Source organism: Motacilla alba, chromosome 6 (assembly GCF_015832195.1).
Source record: "Motacilla alba alba isolate MOTALB_02 chromosome 6, Motacilla_alba_V1.0_pri, whole genome shotgun sequence".
In the NCBI taxonomy this organism is placed as follows: domain Eukaryota; kingdom Metazoa; phylum Chordata; class Aves; order Passeriformes; family Motacillidae; genus Motacilla; species Motacilla alba.
This window is the reverse complement of record NC_052021.1, coordinates 31280805-31298220: the sequence shown is the minus strand read 5'-3', so window position 1 is coordinate 31298220 and position 17416 is coordinate 31280805. Positions and strand designations below refer to the sequence as shown.

Genomic DNA, 17416 nt, shown 5'->3' with positions numbered 1-17416 from the left:
ATCAAGCTTCAATTCAATTGTCTGAAATCAGTTTGGTTAATTAGAAATGAAATTTCTTCTGCCTGCAGCCCCGATTATATTTTCAGATTTCTTGCAGGTTTGGAGATGCTCTGCTGAATTGTAGCTCCTCTGTTAGGAAATAAGTTAGGAAAATTTGATGTGATCTAGACTGGGAAAAATATCCACATGCAAGCACTGTTGAAGGGCAATGGTGATTTCCCCATGTTTCTTAGTTGACTACTTAATTGGCTAATATTTAAAAAAACAGGTAATATAATATGAAGGAATAGAGAAAGTCTAAATTATACTATTGGACAAACTTTTCTTTTTGTTATATCTCTGGTAGGATTTGGTGTTCAGTTTGTATAAGGGAGATGATTATTTTTAATTTAGGGGAACATTTTGCATGTTGGGTGCATGGATGTGCAATTTCTATGGCTTAAAAGTGTTTGGTTTCAAGCAGAGCATGCTGAATTTTGATATATTCAGATTCACATGGCTACATACTCTTAAGTCTGTTGACTAACATGCAAAATGAGCTTTTGGATAATGTAATTAAAACTGTAACCATATTGCTAAAAAAAAAAAAGACATGCCAAAGAGAGATAAAGTTAACAAAGGCAGAACCTTTATGAACAGGATTATATATCAGAATTAGTGCTAGCTTTAAGAAGTCTTTAGGGTACTTTGAGAAAATAACACCTTTTATCATGGACAGTTCTCTTTGGAAGTTCAGGGCTGTAACTTTTGAGTAGACAAACTGTAATTTTGAGCTTTCTGATAACTGTTCTGGAAATTATTTGATTGGTTTAGCTGAAAACAAGAGTAAAAGGCTGTAATTGCCACCTGCAGCATTCTGGTCCACAGTGGGGGCCTGTATATGTGCTCCTGTCAGCCCGTGCCCTGGGGGGATCCACTAAATGCGGAAAATTTTAGAGTTGCTAAACATTTAAACCCAGTGCTCAGCACAAATGTAGGTGGAGCAGATTTGCAATGAAAGGAGGCTATTTAGAGGCAGTTTATTAGGCTGGGGGGCAGCAGGCACACAATGAGGGGTTTGTAACTTTGGTCCTAGCAGGGCAATGGCACATAAATTAACCAGTTTCCAATGCAAATGTTTGTTCTCTGCCAAGACCCTAAATTCAGTTTTAGGCCTGGAGAAAAGGCAGGGTGACCTCAGCATAGCATATGCTGCCCTTCAGTCTTTGCACCTTTTTAAAACTTGCATTTGCTTTAGAAACCAGCCCAAAACAGCTTGAGGAATTCTCACCAAGCCAGAGCCCACATGTGGCAGAATGAGCTGGCTGCCCTCGGGAGGAGCCACCTCACTTCTGTCCCGTGCCCAAGCAGATAAGCAGGGTTTCAAATCACTTAGCCCTCATCTAACATTGCTGCTGATGGCATGACAGCCTCTCCCTGTACTTCATGGTGGAAGACAGGTGTCCCTGCTTTTAAGAATCAATCCCTACATCTGTGAAATCCTCTTGCTGATCATGGAAAGTCAAGTCCTTAAGAATTTGTTTACAAAAATACTTGAATCTGGCCCCTATGTTGGATAACATTATCAGTATCACACTCACCGAGCATCCTCCCTGATTCCTGTCACAGCACTGCTGCTGGATGTCACAAGGTATTCTCTGCAACTAAAGGAGCCTGGCTTGTAGCCCTTAAGCACTTAGGCTGGAATCAAAAAGATTTTGCCCAGAGGCTTGCAAGTTTCTTTTTTATTTCATCTCTCTTTCCTCATGAAGCTGAGATCAACGCCTCTATGTCTGTCTGCAGGATCTAAGCAGGTTTTGCAACCAGGAATATGCTCTACAAAACGCATTCTGCAGAGCCCACTTACTGACTGCTCCTTTTAGGAGGGTTTGATGTTGGTGCTGTGATTACAACTGAGTTTGTTTTTCCCAGTCTCTGCCTCCCCTCTCTGAGCAGAGCCTGGGCTCTGCAGGCAGGAGGCACCTTCTGGTCCCCTCAGCCAAGACTCTTTGGCTGCAGAGAGCCTGCAGCCAAGAAAGAGCCACTGTGCTGGACCCTCTGTGGCTGAAACTTGACTCCCACCTCCTTGCAGTCAGTGTGGACACAAAGATGACCAGCCGTGTCACAGTGACAGGAGACACTGGCCTGTTGCTGGCTGCTCCCCAATTCCAGCCACGCTCTGATGCTCTTTCAAAGCTCTGCCCCTCCACACTGCATCTCCCCACTTGCCATCAAGTGCAGCCTTGAGAAGAGCTCAAAATCTGGGTTTAGTGACTGATGTGTCTTCCTTAGATGCTCACTCCACCACCCCTAGGAAAACACACCCCGGCGCGCGCGGAAACCGACGCGCACCCAGGCTCTTATTGGTTCCATATGATAAACTCCTCACGCTGCAGCAAGTCGTTGAAAGGTTTTTAGTTGAAAGGTTTTTATATTTAGCCCTGGAATTTCACTGGCTGCACCCCTCCAGCAGATGCTGTGTGTTAATCTGCTGTTTGCACCTCCAGGCTGACGCTGGGCAAACCCTTGGGAGAAGGTTGCTTTGGGCAAGTGGTCATGGCCGAAGCGGTGGGGATTGACAAAGACAGGCCAAAAGAAGCAGTGACCGTGGCAGTGAAGATGTTGAAAGGTAAGAAAATTGGGTGATTAGGGATCAGAACGGGCAGTGTGGCAGCTCTCAGCCAGAGAATTTTCTTTTGTGGCATCTGAACTCTGTCATCGTTGCGGGGTGGGTCAAAGAGCACATAGCTGACCTCAGCCTTCAGCAGTTTGGGGTGTAAATCTGCACCCTTGACAGCCTGTTTATCTTGAGCACTGAGTATTTGGGAGCCAGGAGATGTATTAGCATCGTGTGGGTCTCTCTGCTTTCAGTTTATTTCATGTCAGAGGCTATCCTTGTGTAGATCTGAGCCCATTCAGTCCAGGTGGTTGGTACCAATTTATTTTGATTTTAATTGTAAGGTTTGTTTGCAGGAAAGGCAGTGTTATTGGAGGTTTGATAGCTAAGGACAGCTTTTTTTATGTCTGGTCTTACTGTGCTTTTTAATGTCTGATCTTGCTGTGCTGCCTCTTTATATAAGAACACTGAAGAGTTAGTCAGTCCACCAAAGAGGCTGAGACTATTTTTTGGCAGGCCATAATGTATGTGTAGCGTAAACTGGAAAACAAGTCCCATATTTTGCATTTTGAGCCACACATATTTTACACTAACTGATGAGCCTTACTGAAGCTGAGGCTGGCACACTAAAATATATGAACTGAACCTGTGTCTTCTACAGATGATGCCACAGAAAAAGACCTGTCTGACCTGGTGTCAGAGATGGAGATGATGAAGATGATTGGGAAGCATAAAAATATCATCAATCTTCTTGGAGCCTGTACCCAGGATGGTGAGTAGAGAAAAGAAAGTAAACCAGGACTTTCCAACAGGTCTGTGAAAGTCTCATTAATCATAATTTTTCAAGAGGTTTTAAGGAAGCAGTCATGCCGTGATAGGATTTTTAGGTATTTCTTTAGCTTAACAGCAATATTTTAACTTCTGTTTCTCATTATAGTTGCAGCCTTAATATGAGAAAGGGTCCTGTATCATATGAAAACTCACTAATCCCTTGCTGTAAGGAACAAATGACCTTTTGCAGGGCCTTTAACCAGTCTGCTGTTCTGAATTGTCAGCCCTGCTTTAGGAAAACTTGCACCCCACAAATTTGAAATGAGTACTTTCACTCCTGGAAAAGCTAATTACTCTACATAAAGTGATGCAGAATGGCATAATGCTCTGGAAATTAAAAAAAAAATTTAGGAAGCACTTTCCCTTTGTTGGAGATCTCAAGCTATTTTTTGATTGAAAATATTTGTTTTTCAGTACATGGCATGGTCTGAAAGGAACAGGCACTGGGGCAGGGTTAGGTGCTTAAAGGCACTAACTGTGGCCCTGCCACTCCTGCTGTGGAGCTTTGGGCAATCACTTCCCCATATCCAAACCTTTCATTTTTTTTTTATTTTTTAAAGCGGTGCTTACCATTTTCCCATTTCATGGATTCACTTAATTTATTATAGCACACTAAAAGCTTTTTTACATCAAAACCCTTTTACCCTGGTACCTGACCCTGCTTTTGCCACGGTTCTTTTCATCCCAAGGTCCTTTGTATGTGATAGTGGAATATGCTTCCAAGGGGAACCTGCGGGAGTACCTGCGAGCGCGCCGCCCGCCCGGCATGGAGTACTCCTTCGACATCAACAGGGTGCCTGAGGAGCAGATGACGTTCAAGGACCTGGTGTCCTGCACCTACCAGCTGGCACGAGGCATGGAGTACCTGGCTTCCCAAAAAGTAGGTGGAACTCAGCAAATACAGAGCTTTTTTTCTCAGTTTGATTTTGCGCTCGTCTCGTTCGCGTTCGGGAGTTTGCTGGGAGAAGGAGCTGCCTCGAAGAGGTTGTGGAATCCACACCCCTGCAGATCAATGGGAAAATTCATGCACTTGAAGGTTCTTCATCTTGGTTCAGCAGTATTGCTGAAATGAGGCCTGGAGTGGATAATTTAAAGTAAATACTGTGCACGTATCTGCAGTTTGAATCCAGGAGCACAGGTGGTCACTTGGTTACACAACTCACATCACCCCACCCGTGAGGCAGCAGGCTCTGTTTGCCTTCTGTTTCCAGTCAAACCAACCAAATCCTTTCACATCGTGGTGTAAAACAAATGATTTCAGTGGCTGAAAGGACTTACAGAATAACAACAGGCAGAGTTGAGAAGACCCAAGACAGCAGGGCAAAAATAGTGGGCAGAAGAGGCAAATAGAAGCGGAGTGTATTAGTCACTCGAATTATGCACTTTACTGTAAACTGGTGTTTCAGGAAAGTGAGCTGGTTAAAAGAATTTATTTATCCTGTCATGTCCCCAAACACTTATTTCTAAAAGCTGTCTTCAAACATTTCTGTTTAACCAGGATTTTGATTAAATCATAGTTATAAAACCTTAAATTGCCCTGTATAACTGACTCTGTAAACACACTGTGGCTTAGTGGACGAGCCATCCTGGATACCCTGGGTGATGTTTGGACCCAAAGGCTAAACCAGAGCAGGAGATAGCAATGATAAGTACTTCCTGCAGGGTGTGGAGTGGTTAGTGGGATTTATACAGATTTCCAGTCATGTCCACTCCCAAGTATGGAGCTGTTTTTAACCAAAGACCAGGGCTGAGTGTAGCCTTCCATTCCTGTTGTGTGGAGTCATGAATTTGTTACTGTTTTTTCTGCACTTGTAGAGGTTGGGGAAGAGAGGGAATCCAGGTTTAATTTTGCTTTTGTTCTTTTTGTTTTGAAACTGTAAATCTTAGTACAGCAGGGTGACGTGCATGACAGCAAGGCACCACTCTTCTAATGGAGTAAAGCAGGGGTATTGATTAGGTGACACACCTCAGGATATCTCTTTTTGAAATTATTGCAGCTCCTGCCTGGCAGTGAGCCAGGTCCCAAGAAAACAGACCTGATGTGAAAGGAAAACATAAATCTTTTCATCAGCCATCTTGAGAGCAAGTGTCCTCCTGAGGAGCTCTGAAGTGCTGCTGTAGGACACTCCCAAGAGCCACTGATGCCTTTGTTGTTTGCAAAAGCACTTGGTTGGTGCTGTGCTGAGCTGGACAGATTGAGTGGCATTGCCCAAGGCAGAGGGAGAGCAGGAGCAGCACAGAGTAGAGCTGTGCATTCCCGTGCTCCAGATATCCCACCACTTCTGTTTGTATTTCACCTGTTCCTCTCCCCTTAGGGATCCCTTTACTGAGCTGGAATAATAAGAGAGCTGCTCTTCTCATGGTATTGCCATCATGTATGAACTGTGAGAAGGGCACTGTTGTTGTTATTTCAGTCCAATAAAGGGGCTCACTGAGACTTCAGTGAAGAAAATGATGAAGCTGATGTTTGTTCACCTACCCTTTGCCTCACAAGAAGTTTTTGCCTTACAAGCAGTTGTACTTAGACCCAGTATCCCATTTCCAAGGTTGGATGGATGATTTTAAAAGTAGGAAGCTTGGCCCATGTTGTTCCTGCCACCACAGCATTGCTGATGCTGAGTTAGAGGACTGATGGGATGCTGAAATCGTGCACTGCTGGCTGGTCCTGTGCCCATGAAGGCACTGCTGGAGCAGGTTTTTCCTGGCAGTTCCCCATGGCTAACCAGTGAGGAGCAGAAACTTCATTTTGCCCATGTGGGATAAGAGATCTCAGCAGTTTGCTGAGGCAAGAAAGAACACGAAAAAATGAACACGAAAAAATGCTGGTTGTTATATAGCTTTTTGTAGTGTGTCTATGCCCATACTGAAATAAAACATACAATGTCAAAAGTTATCCAATACTGAGGAAAGAAAAAATATATTTAAGTTGAAAAGGAGTAAAATATCCTGCTGGGATTCAAAGTGCAGTGTTTCTTACCATGGCCTCAGTGCCACCTTGTATCAACCCCAATAAAACTACTTGAACACAGGAATAACACCCAGAGCAGTCACAGAGTCCCCTCAGTGTCAGAATAATGCTGACATGAAGGAAACATCTCCCAGGAGGTAATAGATTTAATTTCAGTATCAAAACTATCTTATAAACAAACAGTCAAACCTTGATTGTTTTGGGGTTTTTTTCCTTTTCATAATTGCATTTTTATAGTCTTGTGGTTGAAATAATTATACACACCCTATACATCCTGCTCACAATTATATTAATATCTTTACTATTAAAAGCAGTTGCACTGATTCAGACTGGCTGTCAGGTTTTATCTCTGGTGAGACAATATAATTTAAGAGAAGCCACACATTACACATTATACAGTACATTATACATATATATATACATATATATTATACACACATACATTATACAGAATACATTAGCAGTATTTCTGATGAAACTGCTGTACTTGTACTTGGGCACATGTAAAGGAGAGTGCATCACAAAATGCTTGGCACAACCTGGGTCACCACCCAGCTTTCAGCCTTAGGAAAAATGTAAGATTTAAGCAGACCAGGACTTCCTAAGGCACTTCTTAGGACCATTGTTGAGCTTGCAAACACCAGCTGAGGGGATGGATTGCAATAATTAAGAAAATCATATTTCACAGGCTTGTAGTGAATGTGGATTTCCCATCTGTGGTCATTTAGGTTAAAATCTATAAAGGAGATTTAGTTGTGGTGTTGAAGCCCTTCCACTTTTGCTGCAGGTTATTCCAGTTTATTTCAGCTTTTTTCTTCTTTTTTGTTCCCAGTGCATCCATCGAGACTTGGCCGCAAGAAATGTTTTGGTAACAGAAAACAATGTCATGAAAATAGCAGACTTTGGTTTAGCCAGAGACATCAACAATATAGATTATTATAAAAAGACTACTAATGTAAGTGGATGGTTTTCTAATCTCTGGAAACAAGTGTTTCTTTCAGTGATTCATTTCAGAGCTATGGTTGTAAAGTTAATGGGCTTCTTGTACAACAGACTCACTTTTCATCCCAGACAAAAAAGCAGGGATCAAGGACATGAGCGTTTCTGTCTCCTCTTACAGGGATAGTTGGTTAAAAAGATAAGCAAAGAGGCTGCATTTTGGAGGATTAGAAATGATAAAATACAAGAACTTTTTTTTTTTTATTGTGTCCCTGACTCCAGTCAGTTGTAATAAGTGGAAATATTCCTGCTGATCCCAGCTGGTTTAGCACCCAGCCTAGGATCCTGAAATACAAACAATGCCAGCAAAAACCACAATAAAAATCCTGTTTACCTGTGGGGATGTCACATTCAGCCTTCTGCCTGTGCCTGTACTTAGCATGTTAGGGACAGGTTGTGCTGGTGATTTCCAAGTGGGGCTAGAGAAAATTTATTTCTGCTCCCCACACTGTCACTGTTTTGCTGCTTAGCCTGTACCAAATCAGGAAGATAAAACATTTGGGGTGTAGCATTAATATCTCGTTTGAACTCCTTACACCTCCTCAGAGGATCTCTTAAGGTCCTGCTGAGCTGCACTTGGGTTTTGATGGGAACTCTACAGACCTCAATGAGTTCTACAGATTTTATTTGTATAAATATGGCTTCTTATTAACAATCATGTTAAGTGGGTTATTTATGAAAATCATTAAGTGATTAGTGGCACTTTAATGGTAACATCTGCCTACTTCCAAAAGCCAGAACCACCATGTACAGCAGTGTTGGAGGGGATTGAACCTTCTTCATTTCAGACTCAGTGCAATTCCCAGCTCTGTGTGTGCAAAGCAACAGGCAGCTCTGACTGTGAGCTTTGGGTCATTGCAAAAGGGACAGGAAAACAAAATTGTTGGGTTTAGTAATCAATGTTTTTTTGCAGGCAGGCTTGTTTTTCAGAAGTTTATTAATTGTGAGGTTTTTTTGTCTTTAAAGAGCCATAGCAGAATGATACTTTTGGACTTTGATCTGCTTATCCTATCATCCTCCTAGCAAGCAGTCTGGGAAATTTTTGGGAACTCTTAATTGCTTTTAATTTTATCTTCAGTGCTTGTATCCATTTTTATAACAGTCTCTGTACTTTAGCCCATCTTGCTGTTCTCTCACTGAAAATGTTCAAGGTAAATTGTGTGCTGCTTTGCTTTAGCAGACAGCTCTTAGAGAAATCATCCTGCAAATTGCTGCCATTTTAATTTCTCTTCCCCTCCAACTTACAGGGACGGCTTCCAGTAAAGTGGATGGCTCCAGAAGCTCTGTTCGACAGAGTTTACACACATCAAAGTGATGTGTAAGTGGCCTGATTTCAATGGGGTTTTGAGGATGGGAAGGGGGGGCTTGTTTTGCTTCGTGTTTGTTAAAATTTGGGGTGTTTCATATGTGTTTTGCTGTTGTCCTTTACCTTTAAGAGTTTTCATTCTGTTTCACATATTAATAGATGGAACAGGACTTGCCCTTAGAAAGTGAGGATTTTATGGTAGACTGCTAACCAGTGCTCTGTTACTAATCTGCCCAGCTTCAAAGCACATGAAAGGTGGAAAATGCTAACCTCCTTCTGTCACTGCGGAAGTTTCCCCCCTTGAACTTATTTACGGATGTGCAGCTACAAAGAGTCTATCTAATTTGCTTGCCTTTTGACATGCTCTGGACTTCCTTCAGGTTTAAAAAAATAAAAGGAGAGAGAGAGAGAAAAGAACCACAAAAAAAAGAAAGTTCCTGAAAACTTCTTATAAAAATCCGTGCTAAGATTCGGTGCAATAAAACGTAGGCTGGGTATGCTGGAAAAGTTTTCTCTGATTTTCAGAAGTGGTGCTGCTTCCCAGCAGTACTTCACATGTAATAGGAAATCACTGGACTCTGACACTTCAAAAATCTTTTAATGTGTGCACAGAGCCACTGGCTGATGCAACTGCTCAGGGTTTATTCTGCTTCCTATTACAGTTCTATGCGCTTGAAGTGGACGTTTATTTCTTATGCAATACAGATGAAGATCCTGGTTTTTATTTCTCCAAGAAAAGCTATTAACTGTAAAGGGCTGGATGCTTCCCAGCAGAGGAGCAAAAGGTTATGCAAGTCAGTGCAGGGTTAAAAAGGAAAAAGGCAGGATGGAGAAAATAAGAAGTATCTCCTCCTCCTTTAACCTGGGTGCAGTTTCCAAGCTGCTCTCCCCTTAAGAAAATCATTTGCTGAGGCGTTTCCTGCAATCTCTACATCATTTACAAAGGAAACTATATACACAGGTTAAGGGTGGATCAAACCTTGTGTTTTAAAATAACATCTTGGCAAAATATTTAAGTGAACGTGAAGTAAACCACTTCACTGGCTTGGGACTGAGAGTCAGCCTGAGCTCCTCAGCAGCCAGGGAACACGAGGATTTCAGTGCTGGGACTTGGAGACTCTGGGCCCCATGGTGCTTTGAAGATGGTTAAAGATAATATTATTGTGAGTTTGTGCAAACAGTTTACTAAAATACGGTGCTGCAGAGCTGGGGGAGCTGCAGAGGAGCTGGGGAGCCAGTGTAGGCTCTGTGCTGGGGTTCACCTGGCAGAGCTGCCTGCCCCAGAGCCCCAGCTTGCCTGCCAGGCAGGATGAGGCAGGAAAACTGGCTTAAAAATTATCCCCCTTCATTTCCTAGCAGAAGTTAGCAACAAAAGAGAAAAAAAATATAAAAGAAAGGCAGGGTGATGCAAAATATTTTTGTTTTGAACAGTCTGCTTTTTCCAAAATATCCTGCCACATAATTGCACCCCAGCTGAGCTGGGAGGGCTCTGCAAGTCATTAGGCTGTGAAGATGCAGTGCTGGGCAGTAGCCCCTGGGTGCTCAGAGCACACCAGACAGAGGAAAAGAGGGTATTTGGGAACATGCTGGGGTCAGTCCCCATCCTAAATGCTGTCCATGCATCTGATGCCCTTCCCATATCCTTGTCCTGTTCTGGACAGGCAGACCTGGGCAGAGCCTGGTTTAAACACCTCTAGGAGGGATGGGATTCCCTATTTCCAGCAGCCAGGCAGATCTACTAATGCAGTTTTCTCTTTGATTTGCAGCTGGTCATTTGGTGTGTTAATGTGGGAGATCTTCACCTTAGGAGGGTCACCCTACCCAGGAATCCCAGTGGAGGAACTTTTTAAGCTGCTTAAAGAAGGGCACCGGATGGATAAACCTGCCAACTGCACCAACGAGCTGTAAGGACCCTGCTTTTGCTGTGCCAGGGCTGAAGGGCACAGCTGTACTGAATTCACCTGTTTAGTGCTACCCCCAGAAAAATCACACACTTCCAGAAGTGCTTGGCTCTAAAATTCAGGATATTTGTGTGGGTATAGATTTGTAAGGAAAAAAGGTATGGGAAGGATTTCAGGAAATGTTTGGCAGAGGATGCTTTTTTGCACACCCTGCTGTGATCCTATTGCAGAAAGAAGAAATCATCTACAAGCCAGTCTCTGTCAGTGTTTTTATACCCATATTTGTTTGATTTTAATGTTACTAACATGGAAATTCATAAATGTTGCACATAGCACTAATCAAACGTGAGGTACATCAGGCTGCTTTTATATGTAACAAAATACATCTGGGGACTCCTCTGTTAACACAGCAACATCTCCTGCTGGCGCGGGGAGTGTGAGTTCAGGTATTCCAATATATAGATTTAAATTTCTTTGCAAAGACTGCAACACCTGACACGTAAAAAGTATTGTAATTTAATACCTTTGAAGTTGCTGGGCCACAGAATTGGGCCCACAGAAAGGTAATTTAGACACTGAGCAAGGGAGAGAGAGGAGTAGGGAGCCTCTCTGAGGGCAGGGAATGTTGCCCAGGTTTGGGGATTTTCAGTGGCCCATGAGCAGAGCTGTGTGTGCTCGCTGCTTTCGTTGTGAAGGGCAGCGCTGACTGTGCACGGAAAGGTTTGTGAGGAGGATGTGTGATTTTAATTAAGCCAAGCAAATGTGCGTTTCTTCCAGCTATATGATGATGAGAGATTGCTGGCATGCTGTGCCTTCTCACAGACCCACTTTCAAACAGTTGGTGGAGGACTTGGATCGGATTCTCACTCTCACAACTAATGAGGTAGGTAAATTGTCTCCCCCCCACAAGCTGCTGATCAGGAAAGATGGTTCAGGGGACAGATGGAATTTATTCAATTATGAAATCCTGCTCAAGTTCACTCCTTATTCTGTTTGTCATTGTCCTCTGAGGTTACACGCAGCTAAGCTATGTATCCTATGAAATCCTGGCTCTCCTGCCATTATGCCTGGAATTATGTAACTAAAAGGAAACACATCTTTGAGGAGTTTTTGTTTATTTCTCACTGCATCTCTGGATGTTTTTAGTGTTGAGGGAATGCACGTGGCAGGTTGAGGGGCAGTGTTTGTGTTTCAGCAGGAATTGCACGTGAGGGAGGGGTGTGGAGTTCATGGTGGTTCTCATTTGCTGGCTCAGTTTGATTCCCAGCCTTGCTATGTAGGTCAGGAGAGGAGAAATCGTCAGTGGCAGATTTCAGATGATGTGTCTGAGAGTGAATTAGGTTCACTGCAATAGCTCTCTGTGGAGGGAATGAGGACCCACGGGGGATGTGCAAACAGCCATCCAATTATCCAAAGGTCCTGCCTAGCACTGCTTCAGGTTGGGCTATGTGAATGCAGGAGGGCTTTATTTGAAGAGCGTTCTTTCAGAGGTCTGAGATATTATTAGTTTTAGCAAGGAACACACTGATTAGGGTATTCACACAGGAATCAGTCCTCTTATCACTGAACCATGCGCACCTTTGAGGAAAATCACAAGTGATGGAAGTGTTGATTCTTTTGGTGGAAATTTCTTCTGAGAGACAATACTTGGTGTCCCAGAAATATTCTACAAACTCCTATTACTTCTGAGAAATGAAATGTTTAATGGGAGCAAAAAAAAGAACAAAGCAGTTACAGAGGAAAGTTGCAACAACTGGATTTGACCATTTCAAAACAAGATTTTGGTATTTGTTATTGCTTCTTTGTAGAAAAAAAAAAAGGGATTTGAATCACTCTGTGTGGCTCCTCAACATTATGTTCTAATTTTTTAGAATTGTCAGAGACATAAAAAATGGATTGTGGAGCAGCTTTGGGAGAGCCTTTTCACAATGGAGATGACAGGAGAACCTGAGTAAAGAGGTGGCGTTTTTTTATGATCATCATTTGCCCAGTAGATCTGGTTGAAAAAGATTCTTTGGCTTCAGTGGCAGCTGTAAATTTATCCGGGTTCTGTTTTTAAGGCTTTCTTTAAAAAGTGGCACCTTCAGGACTGGCTGAGAGATACGGAAGGAATATGCTCCTTCTCTGGAGCCATGTATGTAGCCCTGTGTCCTGTTACCATTTTCACCTCATCCAGTACTGCTGCATCTTCTCCTGCCTAATTCACGTGTGATTTCACAAGACCAGTTGGAGGTGGGCTGGCTGCCACTGCAGAGTGCTGGGTGGCTTGGACTGGATACGCGTTTGCAAATTCAAGAGGGAGGTTCTGGGCTGCAATTCCAAGCCTGGGAAAGGATATTGCTTTCTTTCTTGCGTGTGTTTAACCGTCGCACCTTCCCAACCCCGTACTGCTCATAGACCTGGAATGATCTCAAAGTTAACCTGAAAAGGCCTTTAGGGTTATGTAAATTACTTTAGACTAGAATCATAGGAAAAACGTCTGGAAAAAGCTTAGGAACACATCCAGTCCATCTGATGTGCCTATGGCAGGGCCCACTATACGTTTGTCATTCCTGACAGATGTTTATGTAACTTGTCCTTACACATCTCCACTGCTGTATTTCGGCATTGCCTCTTGACAGCCTGTTGCTTTGTTTTCCTAATCTCTAATCTTTCAACATCAGATATTGCTTTTGTCCTATTTACCCTGGACATAGAAAGCAAATCATTCCACTTGTATTCGCAGCATGTTTCATGTTCCTGAGCGCTTGTCGTCATCTTGGTGTCTCCTGAGAACTCCAGCGTGTCCCATTTCCCTCCACAGCCTTGGACATCTCTGATTCTGTGCAATCTGCATGGTCTTCCTGAAGAGCAGGTCCTCCAGGCTCACTTCTGCTTATCCTCTCCCCACTCTCCCTTGCCCCCCAGAATAACCCTGGCTCAGTCTGGTTTACCCAACAACTCATTTTGCTGGGGCAGCCAATAATTTCTTTTGCTTTTGTGCAAGTAATGATTTCTGCTTAAATAGTAACGCCTCACCCTTTTCCATGTTGAATCATCGTTTGTTGGGGTATTAATGTGTTTTCTTGCTGGGTTTTTTTTTCCCCAAAAGACTCTCATTCCCATATTTCTGTGACCCCCACGAGCAGAAGTCACCAGGAGTCAGCCTCATGGCTGCGGTGCTTTGTCAGCACCAGAAGCCAGCCTGGTGTTGGTTTTTGTGCCCCTTGGTGTGACTCTGGCTATTGACACTGGATAAGGATTCTATCTTCAATACTGAATTCATATCTGAGTTACATCAAGGCTTCTGATATGATAAGCCATGTCTGATACCCCCTGGGAAAGTCCTGTTTCTTCAAAGACTGGGATCCTTTCTTCTTCTATCTATTTAGAAAATGTCTGATTATTTCTGTTCACGTAGGACTAATCCACAAATATGTAACCAGGATTGCCTTCATGGATTTTTCAAGAGCCTGGGCAGCCACACAGTCATTAATCAATAGATCCAAACTCCCTCCTTTTGGTCTCTATTAAATTTTCCAGCATTTTAAAACATACCACACCCTCCTTTTAAAATGGTGACCAGTTTTAAACTCCAAGATGGTAATGACTGAATCTCTGACTTAAAAAAGGAATGTTAGCCAAAGGAGTAAATTACCCCAAACCTAAGCACTGCAGCATAAAATACTGACTGAGGTGGAAGACTCGACTCGTCAGTGCGATCATAACTTGTGGTTTAGCAAATGAAGAGATTGCATTTAAATGAATGCAGCTGCCTTTAGAAGTTGAAAGAGAAGGAACATTTCAAGGGGAAAAATAACTTTATTCTCTTGCCAAAACTGTTGTTTCTAGCAAAAGAGCCTTAACCCAAAACTTGGATTCAGCAGATGATATTTCCTTTTTTAATGACTGCTTTGGTCATGGCTACTCTGGGACGCACAAGACACAAATATGCAGTGTCAAAAACCCAAATCGTGTGAATTTGATTTTGTTTTTCCTTCAGATCTTTTTTGCACGTATGCCACTGCATGTTGAAACACAAATTTAATATCACAGAATATAAAACAGAGATTCAAAGTGACCAAAGGCATACAAAGTTGGAAGTGTCTTTCCCTTTCCAAATCACTACCATGTGCTAAAGAAAAATGGTTCTATTTAGGATGAAATTTCATTTTTATCATTGCGAGTGAAAAGCCCTCTTTTGATGTGGTTGCCATGTTTATTCCCACTGACACAGCTAATGCTGGTGATGTTGGACTTCAGAAAATACCGTGTTATTGGCTTGTTTTTTCTTTCCCTAGTCGAGCTCCTTGTTTTATGAGGTATTTAGGCAACAAGGCAGTTTTGAACGCAGCTGATCCACAGAAGCGAGCGTCATTTTCAAACCGCTCCCTTCCAAAATCCGCGCGGTGGTGACATTTTATTGTCAGCTCTCTTCACTGACTAAAAACGGGTTTTATTGCTCTTCCCACAGGAGTATCTGGACCTCAGTGGACCTCTGGAACAGTATTCACCCAGCTACCCTGACACGAGGAGCTCCTGTTCCTCGGGGGACGACTCCGTGTTCTCTCCCGACCCGATGCCTTACGAACCTTGTCTCCCCAAGTACCAGCACATGAACGGGAGTGTGAAAACATGAAAAGAGGAGCAAAGAGGCAAGAACATCGAGCTACCTACCGTATGCAAAGCAAAAGCTTTCCTCCAGGACCTTCGTGTTTCTGCTTGTACATAGGAAATACGGAAAAAAAAAAAAAAAAAGAGAGAGAGAGAAGAAAAAAGGAAAAAGGAACAATTTGGAGGAAAGCAGTCAGAACCTACATAAAGATTCTCATCACTTGCAGCTTTCAGATCTTCCCAAGAAAGGAGAATGTTTATGAGCTGTGTCTAGATACCCATTGCTATCAATTTTCTGGCCTCCTGTGAGCTGCAACAGACTTTGTACAATGGACCAGTTGGACTTGAGGCAAACTCTGGGTCTGCCTTTCTTGTTTATTTTGTAATATTTGGAGAAAATATATGTTGGCACACACTTACAGAGCACAAATGCAGTATATAGGTGCTGGATGTATGTAAATATATTCAAAAATATGTATAAATATATATTATATATATATTTACAATGAATTATTTTTTGTATTGATTTAAAAAATGGATGTCCCAATCCACCTAGCAAATTAGTCTCTTTTTTAACAGCTATTTGCTAAATGCTGTTCTTACACAGAATTTCTTAATTTTCACCATCCAAAGGTGGAAAATACTTTGCTTTCAGGGAAAATGGTATATCATTAATTTATTAACTAATTGGTAATGTACAAAACAGTTAATCGTTTATAGGGTTGTTGTGTTTTTGTAATTTAAATGGCATTTCTATGCAGGCAGCACAGAGGACTAGTAGGTATATTGCTCAGACTTTACTAGTTTTCAGATCTTTAAGAAAAGAAATATTTACAGTATATAACTAATTTGGGGAAATTAAAATTTTGATTTATTTGTGTTTAAAAACTGCAGTGTCAGATGATTATTCTTATCAAAACCCAATCCTTTAACAAGAAAGTCTTTTTCTTATAAGGTCCAAAAAGCAGAGTCGTTCCACTCCAAAAAAAAGAAAAAAAAAGAAAGAAAATAAAGGACATTTTGAAGAAGGTTCTTAAAGTAAGGAAAGACATGAGTTGGTCTATTACCACAGCAGAACAGACTGCTCTAAAAGGAGCTGAGCTTCTACCCTGAGTTGCACATGCATCAAATTATCTACAATTCTCTTGCCTCAGTTGGATAATAGGTTCCAGACCTTCTGGCCTGGATCTTTTGCCTTTATCCTTCTATTGTAACTTAAGTTAAAAAGAGAGAAGTTGTTTATAATGACAGCTTGCCATAGGAATATCAGCATCTTTTTAGGGGATTAATTCATGCTGACTCCAGTATTTCCTTCTGAACCATTCCATAACAGTAGGTGTAGCACTGGCCTCTGCTAGAATATCACTGTTGTTTGCATCTTTTTTACAGAATCTTGTATTTTTACTTTCTGAACATTCACTTTGATATGGCCATGGAATACGAATGCAAATTTCACTGTTTAATGTGGTGGTGTGTTTGTTTTGTTTTTGGTTTTTTTGGTTTTTTTAAAATAATTTTTAATTGGGTAAAATAAGTATTAAAATCTGTTAACTTTTGTACTGACAATAAAATGTTTCTACAGATATTAATGTTAAAATTACAAAATAAATGTCATGCAGCTTATTTTTCCTAATCCTTTGTGTCATACAAAATGGTTTCCTGAACATCAAGTGATGGAACACATCCAGAAAAGCTTCCTTTAGACCTTATCATAGATCCTATAATACAAAGCAATCCTTTCAGGAATTTTGCTTTAGCCTCTGTCTTGTAAAATGTCTAATCATAAATAGCATGGGTTGTTTGAGTAAACATATGTACAGTCTCTGGTGGAAAATGGCTTGAAGTGTTCATAATGTAAACCCAAAGTATGGTCTCTTTTTATTTAGGCTGTATCCTTTAATTAGTGAGGTTTCTGATTCATTCAGGGGAGGCTGGAGGACCATTTGCATGGGAGATTTTAAAAAAAATCATAACAGATGGAAAGAAGGGAAGAGTTTCGCATCATGGCAAGAGTTTAAAAGTTTTCTGTTGTATTTTTTTCCTTTTTTTTTAAACTTTGAAGCAGAAGGAAGACACCTCAAAACAGCCTGTGCTGGAGGCAGAACTTTATGGTCACATTGCTGCAGGTTAGCCTGGAGAGGGACGTTGGATGTGCTCTTCACCATGTGCTCTGGAAGTGCTCCAGACACCAAACTGTTCCTTGGTTCCTTTCTGCCTCTTTC

The 17416-nt window shown here is 41.8% G+C and overlaps 1 protein-coding gene across 11 annotated transcripts in view; it reads left to right on the top strand.

The window, feature by feature from the left end:
- The window catches only part of FGFR2 (fibroblast growth factor receptor 2), an 80952-nt gene extending 64125 nt beyond the window's left edge, over window positions 1–16827 (top strand). For all 11 annotated transcript variants that reach the window (XM_038140350.1, XM_038140352.1, XM_038140347.1 and 8 more), the window contains 8 exons: window positions 2487–2608; window positions 3258–3368; window positions 4117–4307; window positions 7228–7350; window positions 8642–8712; window positions 10467–10604; window positions 11379–11484; window positions 15055–16827. In XM_038140350.1, coding sequence (XP_037996278.1) covers window positions 2487–2608; window positions 3258–3368; window positions 4117–4307; window positions 7228–7350; window positions 8642–8712; window positions 10467–10604; window positions 11379–11484; window positions 15055–15219 — 1027 coding nt within the window. In that variant the 3' untranslated portion in view covers window positions 15220–16827. The remainder of the gene's footprint in view (window positions 1–2486; window positions 2609–3257; window positions 3369–4116; window positions 4308–7227; window positions 7351–8641; window positions 8713–10466; window positions 10605–11378; window positions 11485–15054) is intronic.
- Window positions 16828–17416: the final 589 nt, after the last annotated feature.